Here is a 21,106-nt window from a genome sequence, read left to right as displayed (position 1 = left end):
GTCACCCTGCTTATTTAACTTCTATGCAGAGTACATCATGAGAAATGCTGGGCCGGACGAAGCAAAAGCTGGAATCAAGATTGCCAGGAGAAATATCAATAACCTCAGATATGTAGATGACACCACCCTTATGGCAGAAAGTGAAGAGGAATTAAAGAGCCTTTTGATGAACGTGAAAGAGGAGAGAGAAAAAGTTGGCTTAAAGCTCAACATTCAGGAAACTAAGATCATGGCATCTGGTCCCATCACTTTATGGCAAATAGATGAGGAAAGAATGGCAGACTTTATGTTTTTGGGGGGCTCCAAAATTGCTGCAGATGGTGACTGCAGCCATGAAATTAAAAGTTGCTTGCTCCTTGGAAGAAAAGCTATGACCAACCTATACTATGCTAAGTCACTTCAGTCGTGTCTGACTCTGCGACCCCATAGACGGCAGCCCACCAGGCTCCCCCGTCCCTGGGATTCTCCAGGCAAGAACACTGGAGTGGGCTGCCATTTCCTTCTCCAATGCATGAAAGTGAAAAGTGAAAAGTGAAGTCGCTCAGTCCTGTCCGACTCTTAGCGACCCCATGGATTGCAGCCTAATAGGCTCCTCCGTCCATGGGGTTTTCCAAGCAAGAGTACTGGAGTGGGGTGCCATTGCCTTCTCCGATGACCAACCTAGACAGCATATTAAAAAGCAGAGACATCATTTTGCCAACAAAGGTCCATCTAGTCAAGGCTATGGTTTCTCCAGTAGTCAGGTATGGATATGAGAGGTGGACTATAAAGAAAGCTGAGCACCAAAGAATGGATGCTTTTGAACTGTGGTGTTGGAGAAGACTCTTGAGAGACCCTTGGATGGCAAGGAGATCCAACCATCCATCCTAAAGGAAATAAGTCCTGAATATTCATTGGAAGGACTGATGTTGAAGCTGAAACTCCAATACTTTGGCCACCTGATGCAAAGAGCTGACTCATTTGAAAAGATCCTGATGCTGGGAAAGATCAAGGGTGGGAGGAGAAGCAGATGACAGATGATGAGATGGTTAGATGGCATCACTGACTCAATGGACATGAGTTTGAGTGAACTCCAGGAGTTGGTGATGGACAGGGAGGCCTGGCGTGCTGCAGTCCATGGGGTCACAAAGAGTCAGACATGACTGAGCGACTGAACTGAACTGAACTGAATCCAGTAGAGCTCATCTTAACTGGGTTACATCTGCAAAGACTGTAGGGGGCTTCGCTGATGACTCAGACAGTAAAGAATTTTCTGCCAATGCAAGAGACCCAGGTTCAGTCCCTAGGTTGGGAAGATCCCCTGGAGGAGGAAATGGCAACCCACTCCAGTATTCTTGCCTGGAGAATTCTATGGACACAGGAGCCTGGCAGGCCACAGTTCATGGGGTCACAAAGAGTCAGACACAACTGAGCAATTACCACTGTGAAGACTATTTCCAAATAGATTCCCTTTCACAGATTCCAGGCTAAAAAAACAAAAGGCAGAAGTTGATCCACCAGGACCTTCTTTACAGTTTTAAAAAAGATCAAGCCCCGTGGTGCCATGGGGATGCCTGCCCCTACTTCCCTGCCCCCAAAGCTCTCCTATGACCCCCCAACCCACCCCATGGAGGCGGAATGCCACTTGGTTGCAGTCATAGCCACAGGTCCTTTTCTGATTGAGTTAAGCGAAGCTATTAAAATTCTGCAAGCTTGAAGGATTCCATCTCTTCTGCCCTCTGCCCTGGATCCATGTAGGTAACGGCCTGAGTGAGTGTGGGCTGCTCCCAGCTCTGGCCAGGGAGGCAGGCAGTGTTAGCAAGGCCTCCTGCCAGCACCCGAAGTCACGCCTTCTCTGTAGGGCTGGCAGCAAAGGTGACGCTCCCTCTATCTGAGCTCTCTGCTGTTCCAGGACTGGGGTGGAGAACTGACAGTGTTTCGATCAGTTCAGTTCACTCAGTCGTGTCCTACTCTGTGACCCCATGGACCGCAGCACGCCAGGCCTCCCTGTCGCTTCTAGAGTTTACTCAAACTCATGTCCATAGAGTTGGTGATGCCATCCAACCATCTCATCCTCTGTTGTCCCTTCTCTTCCTGCCCTCAATCTTTCCCAGCATCAGGGTCTTTTCAAATGAGCCAGTTCTTCACATCAGGTGGTCAAAGTATTGGAGTTTCAGCTTCAGCATCAGTCCTTCCAATGAATATTCAGGATTGATTTCCTTTAGGATGAACTGGTTTGATCTCCTTGCAGTCCAAGGGACTCTCAAGAGTCTTCTCCAATACCACAGTTCAGAAGCATCAATTCTTCGGTGCTCAGCTGTCTTTATAGTCCAACTCTCACATCCATACATGAGTACTGGAAAAACCATAGCTTTGACTTGACGGACCTTTGTTGGCAAAGTAATGTCTCTGCTTTTTAATATGCTGTCTAGGTTGGTTATAGCTCTTCTTCCAAGGAGCAAGCATCTTTTAGGTTCATGGCTGCAATCACCGTCTGCAGCATTTACCTCCCCTCAAAACCCAAACAGAAACATCCTAAGTGTCCATGAACAGGAGACTAAGTAAGTAAATCAGGGAAGCTCCACAAAATGGAATTGTGTGCAGCCCCTAAAAAGTGATGGAAAGCCAGAGATGACCCATGCCCTGGGTCTGGGTACAGAATCGCTGCCTTGGACATGAGTGCAGAGAGGAGGCAGTCTGGAGGGAGCGACATCGCCAGCAAGGGCAAAGCTCCTGGCACAGCATGGCTCTAGCGAGTGCAGCCGCATCTCCACAAGACCCACCAGCCCCTCCAGGGAGGTGGCGGCATGATTCTCGGCGTTGCTGGCTCTCCAACGATGTCACTTCTTACATGCTCAGTGTCAGTTGGAGAGCTGCCTCCTGTTCGGTGCTGACCCATGGGATCATTGCCTCAGACCCCGCTGTGGCCCCAGGGTTGTTCCCCAGGCCCTGTCTCCCGTCCACCTCAGCCCCCCAACCACCCGCCTGGTGCTGGGGGCAGGCACAGTCCCCCTTGGCTGCTTCCCCTGCCACTTCTGCCACCCTGGTGGGCGGGAGGCCACCCAGGTTTCTGAGTGGCCGCCCCTGCAGGCTGGGACACGCCTGCAGGCTGGGGCGCCCATGCCCCGTGGGGCAATCCGTAGCCAGTGGGGAGGGGAGGTTGGAGGGGAGGCCACAACTGCATCTCCGTTCCTCTCCTCCCTCCTTCCTCAGCTGTGCCAGGGCCCGGGGCCAAGTGGTCGCACCTGCTGCCTGACTAGCTGCGTCTCTGGCTCCTGGTGAACGAGGGTGTGCTCTCTGCCCAGCATGCTGACCCAGGACTGCGACTCTGCTGTGAGGTGTTTGCCCCGGGCTCTCCTCAGCGATCAGCCACACAGGACAGGACCAGGTGCCCCAGATCTTGGGGCCCTAAACAGCTTCGTGTCTCATAGTCTGTGGGTCAGTCATTTGGGCTGGGCTGAGCTGGGCACTTCTGCCAGTCTTGCCCATGGTCACATTGCAGCCATGGTCAGCTGGCAGGTGACTGAGGCTGGAAGGCCAGCCCCTGGCCCAGCCGGGAGACTCAGCCACTCCATGGGCACCACCAGTGCCCCTGCCGCTGCGGGTGGGCTCACAAAGGACCGCAGTCATCCTTAGTCTCCCTGGGGCCTCTGCAGACCCTGCAGGGCGGGGCCCGGGGTGTTCCGATCGTCTTCGGAGGAAGCAATCCTGCCTCCTGCTGCTGTGCCTGCCCTCTGCGCACCCCGCAGCTCATGCTACTGCCCTGCAGCCACCCCCCTGGAAGGGTATAGGTCCTCACTCCATGCTGCAGGCTCCAGGCATCGAGACCCAAGTCTATGCTACTCTGAAGATTATGGCAGCAGAGAGGGAAGAGGTTTCAGCTCCTGACACCACTGCCCCGACCAGCACAGACTCAGAGGGGCTCCCTCACCCGGCCCACTCTTCCAGCTCCGCATCCACTCCCTCCAGGCCCCCGAGGGTGACCTCTGTTCTCTCCATGTCCCCACCTCCCCTGCCCTGTGCACCACAGCTGAGCCACACACCTCCTGGTTCCATTTCCAAGAGGCTTGCTGGCCAGAGTCTGCCCTGGTGTCGGGCAGTGGGTGGGGGCAGGGGTGCATGTCCACCCCAGCCTGGGTCCGAGCCCCTGAAGCTCCCCTCTGCCCCCCACATTACCACCTGCCCCTCATCCCTCCAGTGACACATCTTGTGGAAGGACAAGGTCCTAATGGACGTGTCCGTTTTCTGCACCACAGAGTAAATGATATTTCGGAACGCGAACTCCGATTTCCTCACCCTTTCCAGCCTCTTGCCTGGTTCATTTTAATTTCAGGGCACTTGCTCCTTATGAAACTGCATCCTCTCCACAGTTTGGGACAAGGACCTAGAACTCTCTCCATGCGATAGCTATCCAGACACGCCTTGTCAACAGCTCCCCGGGCGGACTTGCTGATAAAATCCCACACTGTGATGAGGTAAAATTAGCAGGAACCTCACATTTCCTCAAACACTTTCCAAGTTCACCTGGAGAAGTTACCTGCTGTGCCTGATGGACGCTTGAACACCAAAAAAATTGAAGATCATGGCATCAAGTCCCGTCACTTCTTGGAAAATAGATGGAAAAGGCAAACAGTGAGGGACTTCTTTTCTTGGCTCCAAAGTCACCGCAGGTGGTGGCTGCAGCCATGAAACTAAAAGACGCTCGCTCCTTGGAAGAAAAGCCATGACCAGCCCAGACAGCATATTAAAAAGCAGAGACATCACTTTGCTGACAGAGGTCCATCTAGTCAAAGCTCTGGTTTTTCCAGTGGTCATGTACGGATGTGAGAGGTGGACCGTAAAGGAGGCTGAGCACCAAAGAACTGGTGGTTTTGAACTGTGCTGTTGGAGAAGATTCTCAAGAGTCCCTTAGACAACAAGGAGATCCAACCAGTCCATCCTAAAGGAAATCAGTCCTGAGTATCCATTGGAAGGACTGATGCTGAAGCTGAAGCTCCAATACTTTGGCCACCTGATGTGAAAAACAGACTCATTTGAAAAAACCCTGATGATGGGAAAGACTGAAAGTGGGAGGAGAAGGGGACAACAGAGGATGAGGTGGTTGGATGGCATCGTTGACTCAATGGACATGAGTCTGAGCAAGCTCCAGGAGATGGTGGAGGACAGGGAGGCCTGGCATGCTGCAGTCCGTGGGGTCGCAGAGTCGGACACGACTGAGCGACTGAACAGCAACGTGTGCACTGCACAGCTGCCTCTCAAAGGTGAAGCTCACGGGTGCACCCCACAGGAGCCTCTCGGACACCCCTCTCTGCACACCTTAAAGGCACCCCTAAATGGAACATCTAATTGCATCGAGCCCACCCCTGGGGCTGCTCAAGAGCCTGGGACCCACCAGTGGGCACGTTGAGAAGTGACCGGGGAGGAGCCCCCCTGCAGATGAGGTGGCCAGGCGTTTACACCATGTGCCCAGGGCTCCTCAGGGCACTAACACCTCAGTTCCCATACCTATGAGCACTTCAGGGGGCAGCAAAACCCACCAGCAAGTCACTGTGGGCCCCCTTCACGCCCACCCACGGCCACCACGGGTCTTGCATGGGTGCTCTGCCCCGAGCCCAGGGCCAGGCCCTCTGCCCCCACACAGGGGAGAATCACTCCTCCTTCCCTCAGCCCTGCAGAGGCAGAGAGAGGAAAAGCAGAAACAGGGAAGGTGGCCCCTGGCAGGGTGAGCACAGGGCCTGGGAAACGCACCCCCAGAAATCCGGCTCTTCTGGGCCGTTTGGCCAGATGGCCACCTCGTCACGGGCACGGCCCTCACATCCAGCGCGGGCTGGACTCCGGCTCATGGTGGGAGGGGGCCCTGGAAGCTTCCCAGGGCTGGATTTAGAGCGAGGTGACCCTCAGCCTGGGCCCCAGTCCAAGCTCTGCAGCTCTGGCCCACGGCACCTGTGCCCCCGCCCCACCTCTCGCTGCCCCCGGCCGTGGCCACGCTCCCTAATCTGGGAGAGTGGGGCCCTCAGTGCAGCCCTGAAAGGCCTCTGCTGCGTGAAGAAGCGGAGGCGGGACAGAGCGGCTCCAGGCCAGCACCCTAAGCTCGGCCAGCTGGGCCTTTGTGGCTGATGCAGCTGCCGGGCACCCGCCCAGGGCCCACACGGAAGGCCCCCCGAATGGAGACTGGTGCTGAGCAAGCTTGTGCAACCGTGGAGGTGCTAGCGCCACACTCCCACACGCATGCGCACAGATGGACGCCCACACATGCATGTCACGTCCACACATTTCCACCAGCTCAGTCACACAGCCCTGCCTCCTAGTTATGAGCATGATGACGACATAGACACGGTAGCATAAGAAAGACAAAGAGACGAGGCCCTTCTCCTCCCGGCCCTCCATGACTTGGTCTCTAGCTAAACCTCTCAGCTTCCGCCTCTGGCCAGGGTGCTCAGCACCCCTCTGGCTGCTGCAGAAGGCGAGCCCAGAACACCAGCCCCCCGACCTTGCTGAGTGATGCGCACGCTGGTGGGCAGAGCTCCTACCCTTAACTGCGCTGTGGTCCCCGAGCACACATGCACACTCACATGCATGCATCCTCGTGCACACCCAGTATGTGCACTCACAGGCATGTACACATATCTGCACATGGTTTCTTGTGTGAAGGGAAGTGAAAGGAACTCCTGCAACTGGAGAGTCAGGCAGACCTGGGGTGAGTCCTCCAGCTGTAACCCAAGCTTTTTCATCTCATCTCAGCTCACAAGGAGGTTGGGATCGGACCTTGAGGAGGGAGGGTGGCAAGGCGCTCAGCCGGAGGCCCCCGCTGCTGTCTGGGCCCACGGGTCCCTGTGTGAGGCCCAGATGCTCGCTCAGATGTGATCTTGTCCGTAACACTGGGTACTGCTGGCAGAGCCACCCTGGGCTCTGTGTGAGCAGAGGGCCTGGCAGCCTGAGTAAGGGTCCCAACAAGTAGGGGCTGGGCCGAGAAGAGAGGAGTGTGGTGGGCACTCGTGGAGACCACTCCTAACTAGAGATGCAGGCTCTTGACAGAGAATAGCCCCCTACTGGGGCCCCGCCTCCACCCCTCCTCCCCTCTCCCCACTTCCCTCCCCAAGGTGGGCGGCGCAGTCAGGGGTCCACCCCCACCCCCCAAGCAGAGCTCTGCCCCGCCGCCCAGCACACCTGAGCCCGGGTCTGGGGGCCCAGGAGACCTGGGGCTGCTGCTGGACCATCCCCGATCCTTGGGTGGCCCCTCATGGCATTTGAGCCATCACCTCTCCCTGGGGGTGGGTGGGAGGGCCTGCCCCCATGCCAGGACCTCTGCCACAGGCAGAAGGCCCTGAGCTATTACCCCGCAGCCCCCAGCCCAGGTGGTCTGATGTGCCCAGGAAGCAGGCGGTCCGGGCCCCACGGGGAGGGAGGGCAGGCGTGGGCGGGTCAGCTGGCGTGGTAATCACCACTAAGACAGGCTTTGCTGATGGCAGTGTTTGCTGGAGGGCCCTGTGCGCAGGGGCGGGTGCTGCTCTCGGACGGGCAGCCGGACACCATGAGCCTCAGTGAGGGGCAGGTGCACAGGTTCCTGGACCAGAACCCCGGCTTCGCGGACCAGTACTTTGGGAGGAAGCTGAGCCCGGAGGATGTGGCCAATGCCTGCGAGGACGGGTGCCCCGAGGGCTGCACCAGCTTCCGAGAGCTGTGCCAGGTGGAGGAGAGCGCGGCCCTGTTCGAGCTGGTGCAGGACATGCAGGAGAACGTGAACATGGAGCGCGTGGTCTTCAAGATCCTGCGGCGCCTCTGCTCCATCCTGCACGCCGACCGCTGCAGCCTCTTCATGTACCGCCAGCGCAACGGTGTGGCCGAGCTCGCCACCCGCCTCTTCAGCGTGCAGCCCGACAGCGTCCTGGAGGACTGCCTGGTGCCTCCTGACTCCGAGATCGTCTTCCCGCTGGACATCGGGGTCGTGGGCCACGTGGCTCAGACCAAGAAGATGGTGAATGTCCAGGACGTGATGGAGGTGGGGTCCGCAGGCCCCAGGGGTGCTCAGGTTTTAGGGGGTAGCGAGCGGAGCGGGGGCAGCGAGCGGAGCAGAGCCAGCTCAGAGCTTGCCGGGGGAGGCCTGAGGTGGCAGGGAGGACTCCTGCTGCCCCTTGAGGCACGACCCCCGGGGCAGGGTTAGGGCAGGAAGATCTCTGGGCAGAGACCAGTGCAGAGGCTCAGAAAGGCGGGGCCGCTGGACCCCAGAGCCCTGAGCTCACAGCCTCGTCAGAGACCGCACCGCCTGCCGGGCTGGGCAAGCTTGGAGGTTCAGAAGTTGGTCCAGGTTCCCTGCTGGCCTAGTGGTTAGAATGCTGCGCTTTCTCTGCCGTGGCCTGAGATTCAGTCCCTGGTAGGGGAGGAGATCCAAAAGTGTCCCCGCCAGAAAAAAAATAAATATATAAACAATAAAGAAGCTGGCCCAGGGCGCCCAGGGGCCGAGGGGCGGGACTGGGGTCAACACCTGCGGGGCATGTGGGTAGGGCCCCACGATGGGCACAGGCAGGGCTGGCCACCTGTTCCGTCCTCCCCAACCCCTCGGGAGAGTCACAGGTCTCGCCTGAGAGCGGCTCCGCCCCCTCCCTGCTGCAACGGGTCCAGAGGGAGGCACCCACAGGGACAGGCCGCTGCCACAGCAGCCGCAACCCCTTGTCCCTCGAGACAAAAACAGACTTTTGGACAGACCCCCAGGCCCCTGACTCCTGACTGCAATCCTCTTAAACTTATCTCCTCAAACAAGCCTCGGTCCAGCGACCTGAATATGCTAATCTCTGGGATTAGCTTCATCTTCACTTCCTTTTTAGGAAATGGGTCACCCAAGAATCGGAGGGTCCAGAGCGTAAATTACCAGGAAAACATCCTGCAGAAGTTGGGGGGCTGCACCGAGAGCCCCCCGGCCCTCCCTCCCCCTCCCCCACTTCATCCCACCCCTCCCCTCTGTGAGCCTCCACCCCCCACCCCCCGACCCAAACCTGTGCTGTTGGTTCTGAGGTTCTGGTCCAAGGGGCTGGAGGGGGTGCCGCCAGGTGGCCGCTGAGAACCGAGGGCTCGTGGGGAGACGGCGGGCGGAGGTCGAACGCAGAGGAGAGTGGTGGTGCCCGGCAAGGCCAGGGTCTCTGAACCCGCGTCACTGAGGCATGTAGACTGTCATGGGGAGCAGTTGCTGTGTGCAGGTGGACCAGGAGGCAGGCAGGCCCAGGCCTGGGCAGTAGGCACAGGGTTGGGGGCACTTTAAAGAAGTCACAGGGCTTGCCTGGGTCTGAGGGACAGGGAGACAAGGCCCAGGTTCCCTCTCTGGGGTGGTGTGTGGATGCCAATCCTTGGAAAGGGTATAGGCGGGCAGGTGTTTCTGGGCATGAGGTCCAGGTTGCAAGGGGCAACTGGACCAGGACAAAGCTCAGATGAGCTATTTTCTTCAACTGGCCCCTGACCAGGGAGAGGCCCTGAAGAGCAACTCCGAGACCAGGGGAACCTGCCCTGGGGGCCAGACATGGACAGAGGTCTCATCGTTGGGGCATGAAACCCCGTGGAGCAGATGCCTGCTGGAGCAGGGGCCCAGGAGGTCCGCGGGGCTGGCAGACAGGTCCTGAGCATGGAAGCGGGCTCAGGGCGGCTGAGGGCAGGAGGAGACTGCAGCCTGGACCAGGAGGAGCTTGGGGACACATGGACTAGACAGACTCAGGAGGCATCTGGAAGGCCAGTTAGCCGGACGGCAGCAGATGCGGAGGTGCTGGGCCTGCTCGTAGCCAAGCTCTGCAGTCTGAGGTTCGAGAGCTGGGGGTCGCTGGCTCTGAGATGGGGTGATAAGGACTGAGCCAAGCTGGAACCTCCAGCACAGGCCATGGGCTGTGTCTGCGTATGCTTCCCAGGCTCCTGATACCCAGGGCGTGGCCCCCTGGGTCTTAGCACTGGCCTGGGCAGCTTAGCCGTGACCCCCAGGGACAAGGGGGACCAGGACTCCGGGTCCACAGAGCGATGGCCTCTCCCTTCTCTCCTCTCATCTTGTAGTGCCCCCACTTCAGCTCCTTCGCGGATGAGCTGACCGACTATGTGACGAGGAACATCCTGGCCACACCCATCATGAACGGCAAAGATGTCGTGGCTGTGATCATGGCTGTGAACAAGCTGGATGGCCCATGTTTCACAAGTGAAGATGAAGACGTGAGTGTCTGGGGACCCTCCAGGTGCGCACGCCTGTGCCTGGGGGCGGTATCTGCGTGGCCGCTCTCCTCGCATGGCCCCGGGGGCTCACCTGCTGCAAGTCAGCCCACAGGCGAGGTCGCTGCAGGGCGTGTGGTCCCCGCTCTCAGCCGCTGGGCGTCTCCTCTGCAAACACATACCTGGGCGAGCGTCTGAAAGCCGGGGTTTTTCACTGCTGCTGCCACAACCTCTGTTTCAGGTTTTCCTGAAATACCTGAACTTCGGGACATTAAACCTGAAGATCTACCACTTGAGCTACCTGCACAACTGCGAGACTCGCCGTGGCCAGGTACCGCACGCGCCCAGGCGTCTCTCGGGACAGAGGCACGAGGTGCCATGGGCACCTGGGTACCTTGAGGGAGAGGGCCCAGGGATTTGTGCTTGTGGGTCAGAGCTGTGAGTATGCGGAGCTGAGGGCACGGAAGCCAGGACCCTGTGGGAGGCCGGTGGCCTTGCCCTCGGGCCCAGGGCTGTGACCACCTGCAAACCTGGCGTCACCACTGCGCCTTAGAAGCCACCTCCAGCCTTCTCCAGAAGGAGCAGGGGCGAATCATGAAGGTACAGCAGGGTCAGAGAGGCCCGGCACTCTTTAGCCAAGCCTGTAGGTGGACTCTGCCCCAGCCACACAGGAAAGAAATTGCCTCCAGGACTGGAGTCTGCTTTGTCCCTGAGCGAGGAGGCCTCGGGGCCTCAGCGGGGTCCGGCCCACCTTCCTCTGTGCAGAGGGGGAGGTGGGGGGACGCTCGGGGGAGGGAGGGGGTGAGAGGGGGCCCGGCAGGGCTGGCAGCCAGCAGGGCTGGACTGCAGTGTGGGGCTGAGAGCAAGGCCGGGCGTGGGGCCGGCAGAGCCCACGGACAGCTGCAAAGTGCTCTTAGAAGGGCCACTGGGTGGACGGGGGCTCCACACTGTGGGGACGGGGCTGTACCAGAGGCTGATGCCTACTTCCTTCTTTCTGTTATCATTTGTCCATTAGTCTGGACACAGGGGTATTCTTTATGCTTTAGTGTAACCCAGCATGACTAGACTGATTATGTTGTTCAACTCCTCTTCCCAGTGGCTCCTGTGCCCTCTGCATGCCCACCGACCCATCACTCTGCGTGGCTTTTGTTCAGCTGGTAGGCGGCTGGGTGGGCTTTTCGTTTCGGGCTTCTGTGCATCTTAGTGCTTCCCACGTAACTTCCTTACTCTCGCGCATCCTTACTCTCTACAAAATGCTCCTGTCTCCTTTGCATTTTTCTGCCCAGTCCTGGAATTACCCATTCCTCAAGGGGACTGGCTCCTTTTGTTGGAGACAGTCTTAGAAACAACGTCCAGAGCACCAGGTGTGACCTTGGCGTGGCTTCCAGGCCCTCCGTCGGCGGAGCACAGAGGCCTGGGCGCGTGCGCACAGCTGAGCCGGTTTCTGCCGTCGCCACCTGCGTCTTCACTCCTGCTGATGTCTCCCGCCGCCCCTCGCGAGTCATTCAGGCCCCTCCCCCGGCTCCCGGCTCTGCTCTTGGTTTGGGCTGTCCCTTCTCGGTGCGCGTGTGCGGCAGGGTCACAGCTGTAACCTGGGACCCACAGAAGGCAAGTCCATCACCAGAGCCCAGAGGGTGTGCACTCTGTCTTTGCTCTTGCAGACGCCATCATTTCCAAAATGCTGAGGGCGGCGCCTCTCCCTGCCCCTTCCGTGAGGAGGTCTCTTGCATTCCCTTGTCACAGTCTGCATTCTTTCCTGGAATCCTCCAATCTACTAAATGATTTTTTATTTGCAAACATTACAGTTCATTCTTTGTGCTGTAGCTTTTTATAGATCTCGACAAGTGCATCATGGCATGTATCTACCCATACAGTGTCATAAAGAATCATTTCACCACCCTAAAAACCCCCACCTCCACCAAAGCCCTGACAACTAATATTTTCACTGTCTCCTTAGTTCTGCCTTTTGCTGACTGTCATATACTTGCAGTCGTACAGTATGGAGGGTGTCAGGACTGGCTGCTTTCACTTGGTAATATGCATTTAGGGTTCCTGCATGTCTTTTCATGGCTTGGTAGCCCAGTTCTTTTCATTGTTGAATAATATACCAAAGACTGGATGCATCACAATTTATTTATCGATTCACCCATAGAAGGACATCTTGATTGCTTCCAGTTTGGGGCAATCATGAATAAAACTGCTATAAACATTTGTAGACAGGTTTTTGCGTGGGCATGAATTTTCAATTCGATTGAGTAAATACCAAAGAGTGTGATTGCTGGATAATATGGTATATAATTGTGTATGAGTTTGTGAGAAACTGTCCCAAAGTGGCTGTCCTGCTTTACATCCCCACCAACAATGAACGGAAGTCCCTGTGGCTCTGTCTGCGTCTCTGCCAGTGTTTCAGCTTTTGCTCATTCTTACCGCTGCTTTGATTCACAGCTCTCATGACAAGTGACTTTGGACATCTTTTCATGTACTTATTTGTCAACTGTATTTCCTACTCTTTGGTGAGGTGTCTGTTCAGATCTTTTGCCTGTTTGAAATCAGATTGTTTTTTTCTTATTGTTTAGTTTCAAGAGTTTTTTGTAACATTGGGTTTTAAGTCCTTTATCAGATATGTATTTTGCAAATATTTTCTCCAGTGGTATAGCTTGTCTTTTCATTCTCTTACCAGTACATTTGGGAAAAAAGTTTTATATTCTCTTTTTTTAAATTGAAGTATAGTTGATTTACAATGTTATGTTAATTTCTGCTATATAACCAAGTTATTCAGTTATATATATGTATACATTCTTTTTCAAATACTCTTCCCCATTATAGTTTACCATAGGGTATTGACTCAGAGAAGGCAATGGCACCCCACTCCAGTACTCTTGCCTGGAAAATCCCATGGACGGAGGAGCCTGGTAGGCTGCAGTCCATGGGGTCGCTCAGAGTAGGACACTACTGAGTGACTTCACTTTCACTCTTCATTTTCCTGCATTGGAGAAGGAAATGGCAGCCCACTCCAATGGTCTTGCCTAGAGAATCCCAGGGACGGAGGAGCCTGGTGGGCTGTGGTCTATGGGGTCGCACAGAGTCGGACACGACTGAAGCGCCTTAGCAGCAGCAGCAGCAGGGTATTGACCATAGTTCCCTGTGCTACACAGGAGGACCTTGCTGTTTATCCACCCTATACACAGTGACTTACATCTGCTAACCCCACCCTCCCACTCCACCCCTCTGCAACCCCCTTCCCCTTGGTAACCACTGTCCATGAGTCTGAAAACATGTTTTTAATTTTAATAAATTTATTTAATATAAACTGATATATTAAGTATAATATATATGGTAAAATATTAATAATCATAATATTAATTTAAATATAATGTTAATTACAATATAATTAATTGTATTAATAAACATAATATATTAAATAACTTTACTAGGATGGATTGTAGTTGAGCGTTACACCTTAAAACTCCTCAGCAAACTCAGAGTCATCTGGCTTCTGTCCTATGCCACCTTCTAGCAGCTTTATACTCTGCACTTCACACTCAGGTCTATGAGTTAATCTCAAGAAGGCTGCAAGGTTTGTGTCTACATACCATTTTTTGCATATGCTATCCAGTTGTTCCAACAACAGTCAGTGAAAAGGCCAGCCTTTTCCCACTGAATTTCTTTGTTTCTTTGTCAGGCTGCAGTTGACTGGTTCGTGTGCATCTATTTCTGGGCTTTCTTTTCAGTTCCATTGATCTGTGTTCCTACTTTTCACCAATACCATGCTGTACTGATCACTATAGCTTCATAGTCTTGAAGATGGGAATATCAACTTTTTTTTCTTGCAGTATTGTACTGGCTATTTTGTGGTTTTTGCCTTTCCATATAAATTTTAAAATCAGTTTGTCCATATGCACAAAATAGCTCGCTGACATTTTAACTGGTTCTGGATTAGATCTGCACATTAGGTTGAGAAGTGGCGTCTTAACAATAAGGAGTTTCCAGTTCATGAATGAAGAATATCTGTTTACTTAGATTGTCCTTGATTTCTTCAGAGTTTTCTCAAAGTTGCATATGGATTCAGTACATATTGAGTTACTTTGTGCCTAAGTATTTAATTTTATGCTGATGTAAGTGGTATTGTGTTTTTAATTTCAAGTGCCAGCAGTTCACTGCTCATATAAAGGGAAGCAACCGACTTTCATTACATGTCAACTTTATTATCTTATAACCTTAAGACAATAATTAGTTCCAGGAAGTTTTAAAAATTGATCCCTTGGTATTTTCCCATGAATGATCATGTCATCTGCAAGTAAAGACAGTTTTATTCCTTCCTTCCCCATCTCTCTCCGTTGTTCTTTCTTTCTGTCCTAGCGCACCTGCTAGGGCTTTCAGTACGATGCTGCCGTGAGTGGTGACACGGCCATCCTTGCCTTGCTCCTGATGTTAGGGAAAGAACCAGTTTCTCACCGTCAGATATGACGTTCGCTGAAGGGTTTTTGTAGAATTTTTTCTAGTTGACAAATTTCCCCTCTATTTACACTTTGCTTAGAGATTTTATTCTGAATGAGGGTTGGATTTTGTCAGTACTTTTCTCCACCAATTGATATGGTCACGTTAATGTTTTCCTCTCTCGCCCAGTAATATGGTGGTCTACATTAACTGATTGTCCAATGCTGGACCAGCTGCGCACACCTGGGAGGCATGCCGTCACTCAGTTCTGGGGCATGGTTATTTTCATGTGCTATTGAGTTGGTTTCGCTAATATTTTATTAAGAATTTTTGTACCTATGTTCTTGAGAAATTTTGGCCTATAGTTTTCTTTCTTGTAATGTCTTTATTTGGTTTGTATATTAGGGTAATGCTGGCCTCAAAGAATAGTTTTAGAGGTTTTCCTTCTGCTTCTATATTCAGGAAAAGGTTGCTGTGAATTGGCATAATTTCATCCCTAAATGTTTTGTACGATTCACCAGTGAAGCTGTCAGAGACTGGTGCTTTCTTTTGGAAGACCATTAATTATTGATCCAGTATCTTCAGTACTTACAGGTCCATTCAGATCATTCTGTTCTCCTTGCGCTGGTGGTGGTGCTTTGTGCCTTTCGAGGCACCGAAACGTTCATTTGATCTAAACTGCTTAATCGAGGTTATCAAACTTGGGGGCATACAGTGGTTTTTAATATTTGTTACTGATTAGTCATTTCCTTCTGCTTGCTTTAGGCTTAAAATAATCTTTTTTTCTAGTTTCCTAGGATTAAGTTACTGATTTTAGACTGTTCTTCTTCTCTAATACATGCGATCAATGCTATAGATTTCACTCCAAGCCCTGCTTTCATGGTATCCCACGAACTTTGTTAAGTTGTATCTTCACTTAGTTTAAAATCTTTCAAAATTTCTCTTGAGACTTCTTTTTCTATCCATATATTAATTAGAAGTGTATTGTTTAATCTGTTTTGGAATTTTCCAACTATCTTTCTCTTAATGACTTCTAGTTTATCGCCTGTGGTATGACAATGTATTCTTATGATTTTTAATTCTCTTAAATGTGTTAAGACGTGTTTTGTGGCCCAGAATGTGGTTTATGTTGGTGACTGTTCCATGTGACCTTGAGAGAAATGTGTGTTCTGCTCCTGTCGGATGAAGTTGTCTGCAGACATTCATTGTAGCCATTGCTGTTTAGTTCAACTATTTTCTTACTGAGTTTCTGCCTGCAGGATCTATCAATTAACTGAAAAAAGAACACTGAAGTCTCCAACTATAATAGTGGACTTATCTATGTGTCTTGCAGTTCCATTAGTTTTTACTTTATGCAATCTGATGCCCTGCTGTTAGGTGTATACACATTAAGGATTAATGACTCCTTGGAGAAATGACCGCTTTATCATTATGTAATGCCCCTCTTTCAGTTCAGTTCAGTTCAGTCGCTCAGTCGTGTCCGACTCTTCGCGACCCCGTGAATCGCAGCACGCCAGGCCTCCCTGTCCATCACCAACTCCCGGAGTTCACTCAAACTCATGTCCATCCAGTCAGTGATGCCATCCAGCCATCTCATCCTCTGCCGTCTCCTTCCCCTCCTGCCCCCAATCCCTCCCAGCATCAGAGTCTTTTCCAATGAGTCAACACTTCCCTTGAGGTGGCCAAAGTACTGGAGTTTCAGCTTTAGCATCATTCCTTCCAAAGAAATCCCAGGGCTGATCTCCTTCAGAATGGACTGGTTGGATCTCCTTGCAGTCCAAGGGACTCTCAAGAGTCTCCTCCAAACCACAGTTCAAAAGCATCAATTCTTTGGCACTCAGTTTTCTTCACAGTCCAACTCTCACATCCATACATGACCACCGGAAAAACCATAGCCTTGACTAGACGGACCTTTGTTGGCAATGTCTCTGCTTTTGAATATGCTATCTAGGTTGGTCATAACTTTCCTTCCAAGGAGTAAGCATCTTTTAATTTCATGGCTGCAGTCACCATCTCCAGTGATTTTGGAGTCCCCCAAAAATAAAGTCTGACACTGTTTCCCCATCTATTTCCCATGAAGTGATGGGACCAGATGCCATGATCTTCGTTTTCTGAATGTTGAGCTTTAAGCCAACTTTTTCACTCTCCTCTTTCACTTTCATCAAGAGGCTTTTTAGTTCCTCTTCCCTTTCTGCCATAAGGGTGGTGTCATCTGCATATCTGAGGTTACTGATATTTCTTCAGGCAATCTTGATTCCAGCTTGTGCTGTCCCTCTTTACTCCTGATAATTTTTCTTCTGCAGAAGAAAAATCTTTTCTTCTGCTTTGTAGAAACTTAACATAGCTCCCTCAGTTTTCTTTTGATTGGTGTTAGCATGGTATATATTTTTCCATTCTTTTACTTTTTTCGCAATTATTTTCCTTGTGATAAAATACACATAAAAAAATTACTACCTCAATCATAGTTTGCTTGTTTGTTTGTTTTGTTCTGTTTTTTGAGTGACAGTGGATTACATTATTATTTCTCTACAATCACATTACTGGTTTTGGTAACAGACGGGATGCCCATAGTAATGTTATGCTCTTCTTGAATGTTTGGACTTTACGTGTAAAGACAGCATGGGGCCAATTTGTTACACGTTTTTTTTGACAAAGCAAGAGAATTTGTTGGGAAAGGGCACCCGCAGAAAGCAGCAGGGTAAGGGAAAGCAGGAGGACTGCTCCACCACGTGGCTCTCAGTCTCGGGTTCTGTGGGGAGGGGTAGTTTCCAGGTTGTCTTTGGCCAATCACTGTGACTTAGAGTTCTCCCTGGTGGTGCGCGCATTGCTCAGCCAGGACGGATGCCAGCAGGAAGGGTTCTGAGAGGGGGTCAGACACATGGTGTCTCTTTCCGACCTTTCCCCATCTCTTCCAGTTGTGGCCTGTTAGTTCTGTGTTCATTACCAGGACCTCCTGTCATAAAATAACTCATGTGCATGGTGACTGTGGTGCTTGGCCGGGGTGGGCGGTTTCAGTCAGTGTGCTTCCCTCAACAGTTCCCCCCGAGAGACTTCATACTCAAGATACTTTTTGGGAACTGGGGCGGAGGTCTCTTCCTTCTGTAACGACTTCCTGCTGTGTGTGCGCATAGTCCTGCCTAGCAGAGCAGAAGTCTCTCTCTACCCGATCTAACTTGATGAGGTATTCTGTATCTGTATACAGGTTTCTGTATCTGAATTCTGTATCAGAATTGTGTATGCTGTATCCTTGTAGTAACAGCAATTTAATCTGAAACTACTCGACCCTGTCAGAGATGAAACAGGGGCCAAACAGGAGGCCTAACAGAATAGTCATCGCCAGTCCCCAGAAAAGGAAGACAAAATTTGGGGTGAGGGCTGCAGGGTGTGTGTGCGACTATCTTAATCATTTTTAATTGACAGTTCAGCGGCATTAAGTACATTCATATCAGGCAACCACCACCACCATCCATCTTCAGAACTCTGTACAGATTCCCAAGTTGGAACTCTATCCTCTTTAAACACCAACTCCCCAGATCCCCCATCCCAGCCCCTGGAAACCACATTCTGTTCTCTGTTTCTATGATTTTAGCTCATATAAGTGGGATCCTATAGTATTTGTCTTTCTGTGATTAGCTTATTGCACCGAGCATAATGTCCTCAAGGTTCATCCATGGTGGAGCATGTTCAGACTTTTATTCCTTTTTAGGGCTGAATAGTATACCATTGTCGGAGAAGGCAATGGCACCCCGCTCCAGTACTCTTGCCTGGAAAATCCCATGGATGGAGGAGCCTGGTGGGCTGCAGTCCGTGGGGTTGCTAAGAGTCGGACACGACTGAGCGACTTCCCTTTCACTTTTCACTTTCACGCATTGGAGAAGGCAATGGCAACCCACTCCAGTGTTCTTGCCTGGAGAATCCCAGGGACGGGGGAGCCTGGTGAGCCCACCAGGGGTCCATGGGGTCGCACAGAGTCAGACACGACTGAAGCGACTTAGCAGCAGCAGTATACCATTGTGTGTATATACCACAATTTTGCTTCTCTATTCATCTGTTGATGGACACTTCTGTTGCTCCGGCACTTTAGCTATTATGAATAATGCTGCTGTGAACATGGGTGCACAGGTACCTCTTTGAAATCCAGCTTCCGATGCTTTTAAGTATATGACCAGAAGTGGAAACGTTGGATCCTATGGTAATTCCGTATAAATGTTTTTAAAAACCTCCATATTGTTTTCCAAAGTGTCGGTGCCATTTTCCGTTCCCACCAACAGTGCACAGGGTCCCGGTCTCCCCACGTCCTTGCCAACACTCGTTTTCTGTTTTGGTTTGAACAGTCGTCATCCTCACAGGTGTTAGTCGTGATTGTGGTTCTGATCCGCATTCCCCAAATGCAGAAAAGCAAAATGGCTGTCTGGGGAGGCCTTACAAATAGCTGTGAAAAGAGAAGCGAAAAGCAAAGGAGAAAAGGAAAGATAGAAGCATCTGAATGCAGAGTTCCAAAAAATAGCAAGAAGACGTAAGAAAGCCTTCCTCAGCGACCAATGCAAAGAAATAGAGGAAAACCACAGAATGGGAAAGACTGGAGATCTCTTCAAGAAAATTAGAGATACCAAGGGAACATTTCATGCAAAGATGGGTTCGATAAAGGACAGAAATGGTATGGACCTAACAGAAGCAGTAGATATTAAGAAGAGGTGGCAGGAATAGACAGAAGAACTGAACAAAAAAGATCTTCACAACCAAGACAATCACGATGGTGTGATCACTGACCTAGAGCCAGACATCCTGGAATGTGAAGTCACGTGGGCCTTAGGAAGCATCACTACGAGCAAAGCTAGTGGAGGTGATGGAATTCCAGTTGAGCTATTTCAAATCCTGAAAGATGATGCTGTGAAAGTGCTGCACTCAATATGCCAGCAAATTTGGAAAACTCAGCAGTGGCCACAGGACTGGAAAAGGTCAGTTTTCATTCCAATCCCAAAGAAAGGCAATGCCAAAGAATGCTCAAACTACCACACAATTGCACTCATCTCACACGCTAGTAAAGTAATGCTCAAAATTCTCCAAGCCAGGCTTCAGCAATAGTGAACCATGAACTTCCAGATGTTCAAGCTGGTTTTAGAAAAGGCAGAGGAACCAGAGATCAAATTGCCAACATCTGCTGGAACATGGAAAAAACAAGAGAGTTCCAGAAAAACATCTATTTCTGCTTTATTGACTATGCCAAAGCCTTTGACTGTGTGGATCACAATAAACTGTGGAAAATTCTGAAAGAGATGGGAATACCAGACCACCTGACCTGCCTCTTGAGAAACCTGTATGCATGTCAGGAAACAACAGTTACAACTGGACATGGAACAACAGACTGGTTCCAAATAGGAAAAGGAGTACGTCAAGGCTGTATATTGTCACCCTGCTTATTTAACTTATATGCAGAGTACATCATGCAAAATGCTGGGCTGGAAGAAGCACAAGCTGGAATCAAGATTGCCTGAAGAAATATCAGTAACCTCAGACATGCAGATGACACCACCCTTATGGCAGAAAGGGAAGAGGAACTAAAAAGCCTCTTGATGAAAGTGAAAGAGGAGAGTGAAAAAGTTGGCTTAAAGTTCAACAATCAGAAAACGAAGATCATGGCATCTGGTCCCATCACTTCATGGGAAATAGATGGGGAAACAGTGGAAACAGTGGCTGACTTTATTTTGGGGGGACTCCAAAATCACTGGAGATGGTGACTGCAGCCATGAAATTAAAAGATGCTTACTCCTTGGAAGGAAAGTTATGACCAACCTAGACAGCATATTCAAAAGCAGAGACATTACTTTGCCAACAAAGGTCCGTCTAGTCAAGGCTATGGTTTTTCCAGTAGTCATGTATGGATGTGAGAGTTGAACTGTGAAGAAAGCTGAGCACCGAAGAATTGATGCTTTTGAACTGTGGTGTTGGAGAAGACTCTTGAGTGTCCCTTGGACTGCAAGGAGATCCAACCAGTCCATTCTGAAGGAGATCAGCCCTGGGATTTCTTTGGAAGGAATGATGCTAAAGCTGAAACTCCAGTACTTTGGCCACCTCAAGCGAAGAGTTGACTCATTGGAAAAGACTCTGATGCTGGGAGGGATTGGGGGCAGGAGGAGAAGGGGACAGCAGAGGATGAGATGGCTGGATGGCATCACCGACTCGATGGACATGAGTTTGAGTGAACTCCGGGAGTTGGTGATGGACAGGGAGGCCTGGCGTGCTGTGGTTCATGCGGTCGCAAAGAGTCGGACACGAATGAGTGACTGAACTGAAGCAATCATTGCCAAATCCAATGTCAGGAAGCTTTTTTTCTGTATTTTCTTCTAAGTTCATAGTTTTAGATCTTACTTTTAGGTCTTGATCCATTTTGAGTTTATTTTTGCTTATGATGTGAGGTAAGGGTCCAACTTCATCATTTTGCTTATGGATATCCAGTTTTCCTGGCACCATTTGTTGAAAAGACTACTCTTTCGCAAGAAGATCCAACCAGTCC

General features: G+C 51.2%; 1 protein-coding gene across 1 annotated transcript in view; it reads left to right on the top strand.

Moving 5' to 3' along the window:
- The first annotated feature begins 7,510 nt into the window (after positions 1-7,510).
- PDE6B (phosphodiesterase 6B) overlaps positions 7,511-21,106 on the top strand; it is a 32,096-nt gene continuing 18,500 nt past the window's right edge. The window contains exons 1-3 of the mRNA XM_070791987.1: positions 7,511-7,978; positions 10,006-10,158; positions 10,397-10,486. Of these exons, the coding sequence (XP_070648088.1) occupies positions 7,511-7,978; positions 10,006-10,158; positions 10,397-10,486 (711 nt within the window). The remainder of the gene's footprint in view (positions 7,979-10,005; positions 10,159-10,396; positions 10,487-21,106) is intronic.

The sequence above is a fragment of the Bos indicus genome, chromosome 6 (assembly GCF_029378745.1).
Source record: "Bos indicus isolate NIAB-ARS_2022 breed Sahiwal x Tharparkar chromosome 6, NIAB-ARS_B.indTharparkar_mat_pri_1.0, whole genome shotgun sequence".
In the NCBI taxonomy this organism is placed as follows: Eukaryota; Metazoa; Chordata; class Mammalia; order Artiodactyla; family Bovidae; genus Bos; species Bos indicus.
This window is presented reverse-complemented; position numbering and strand designations above follow the sequence as displayed.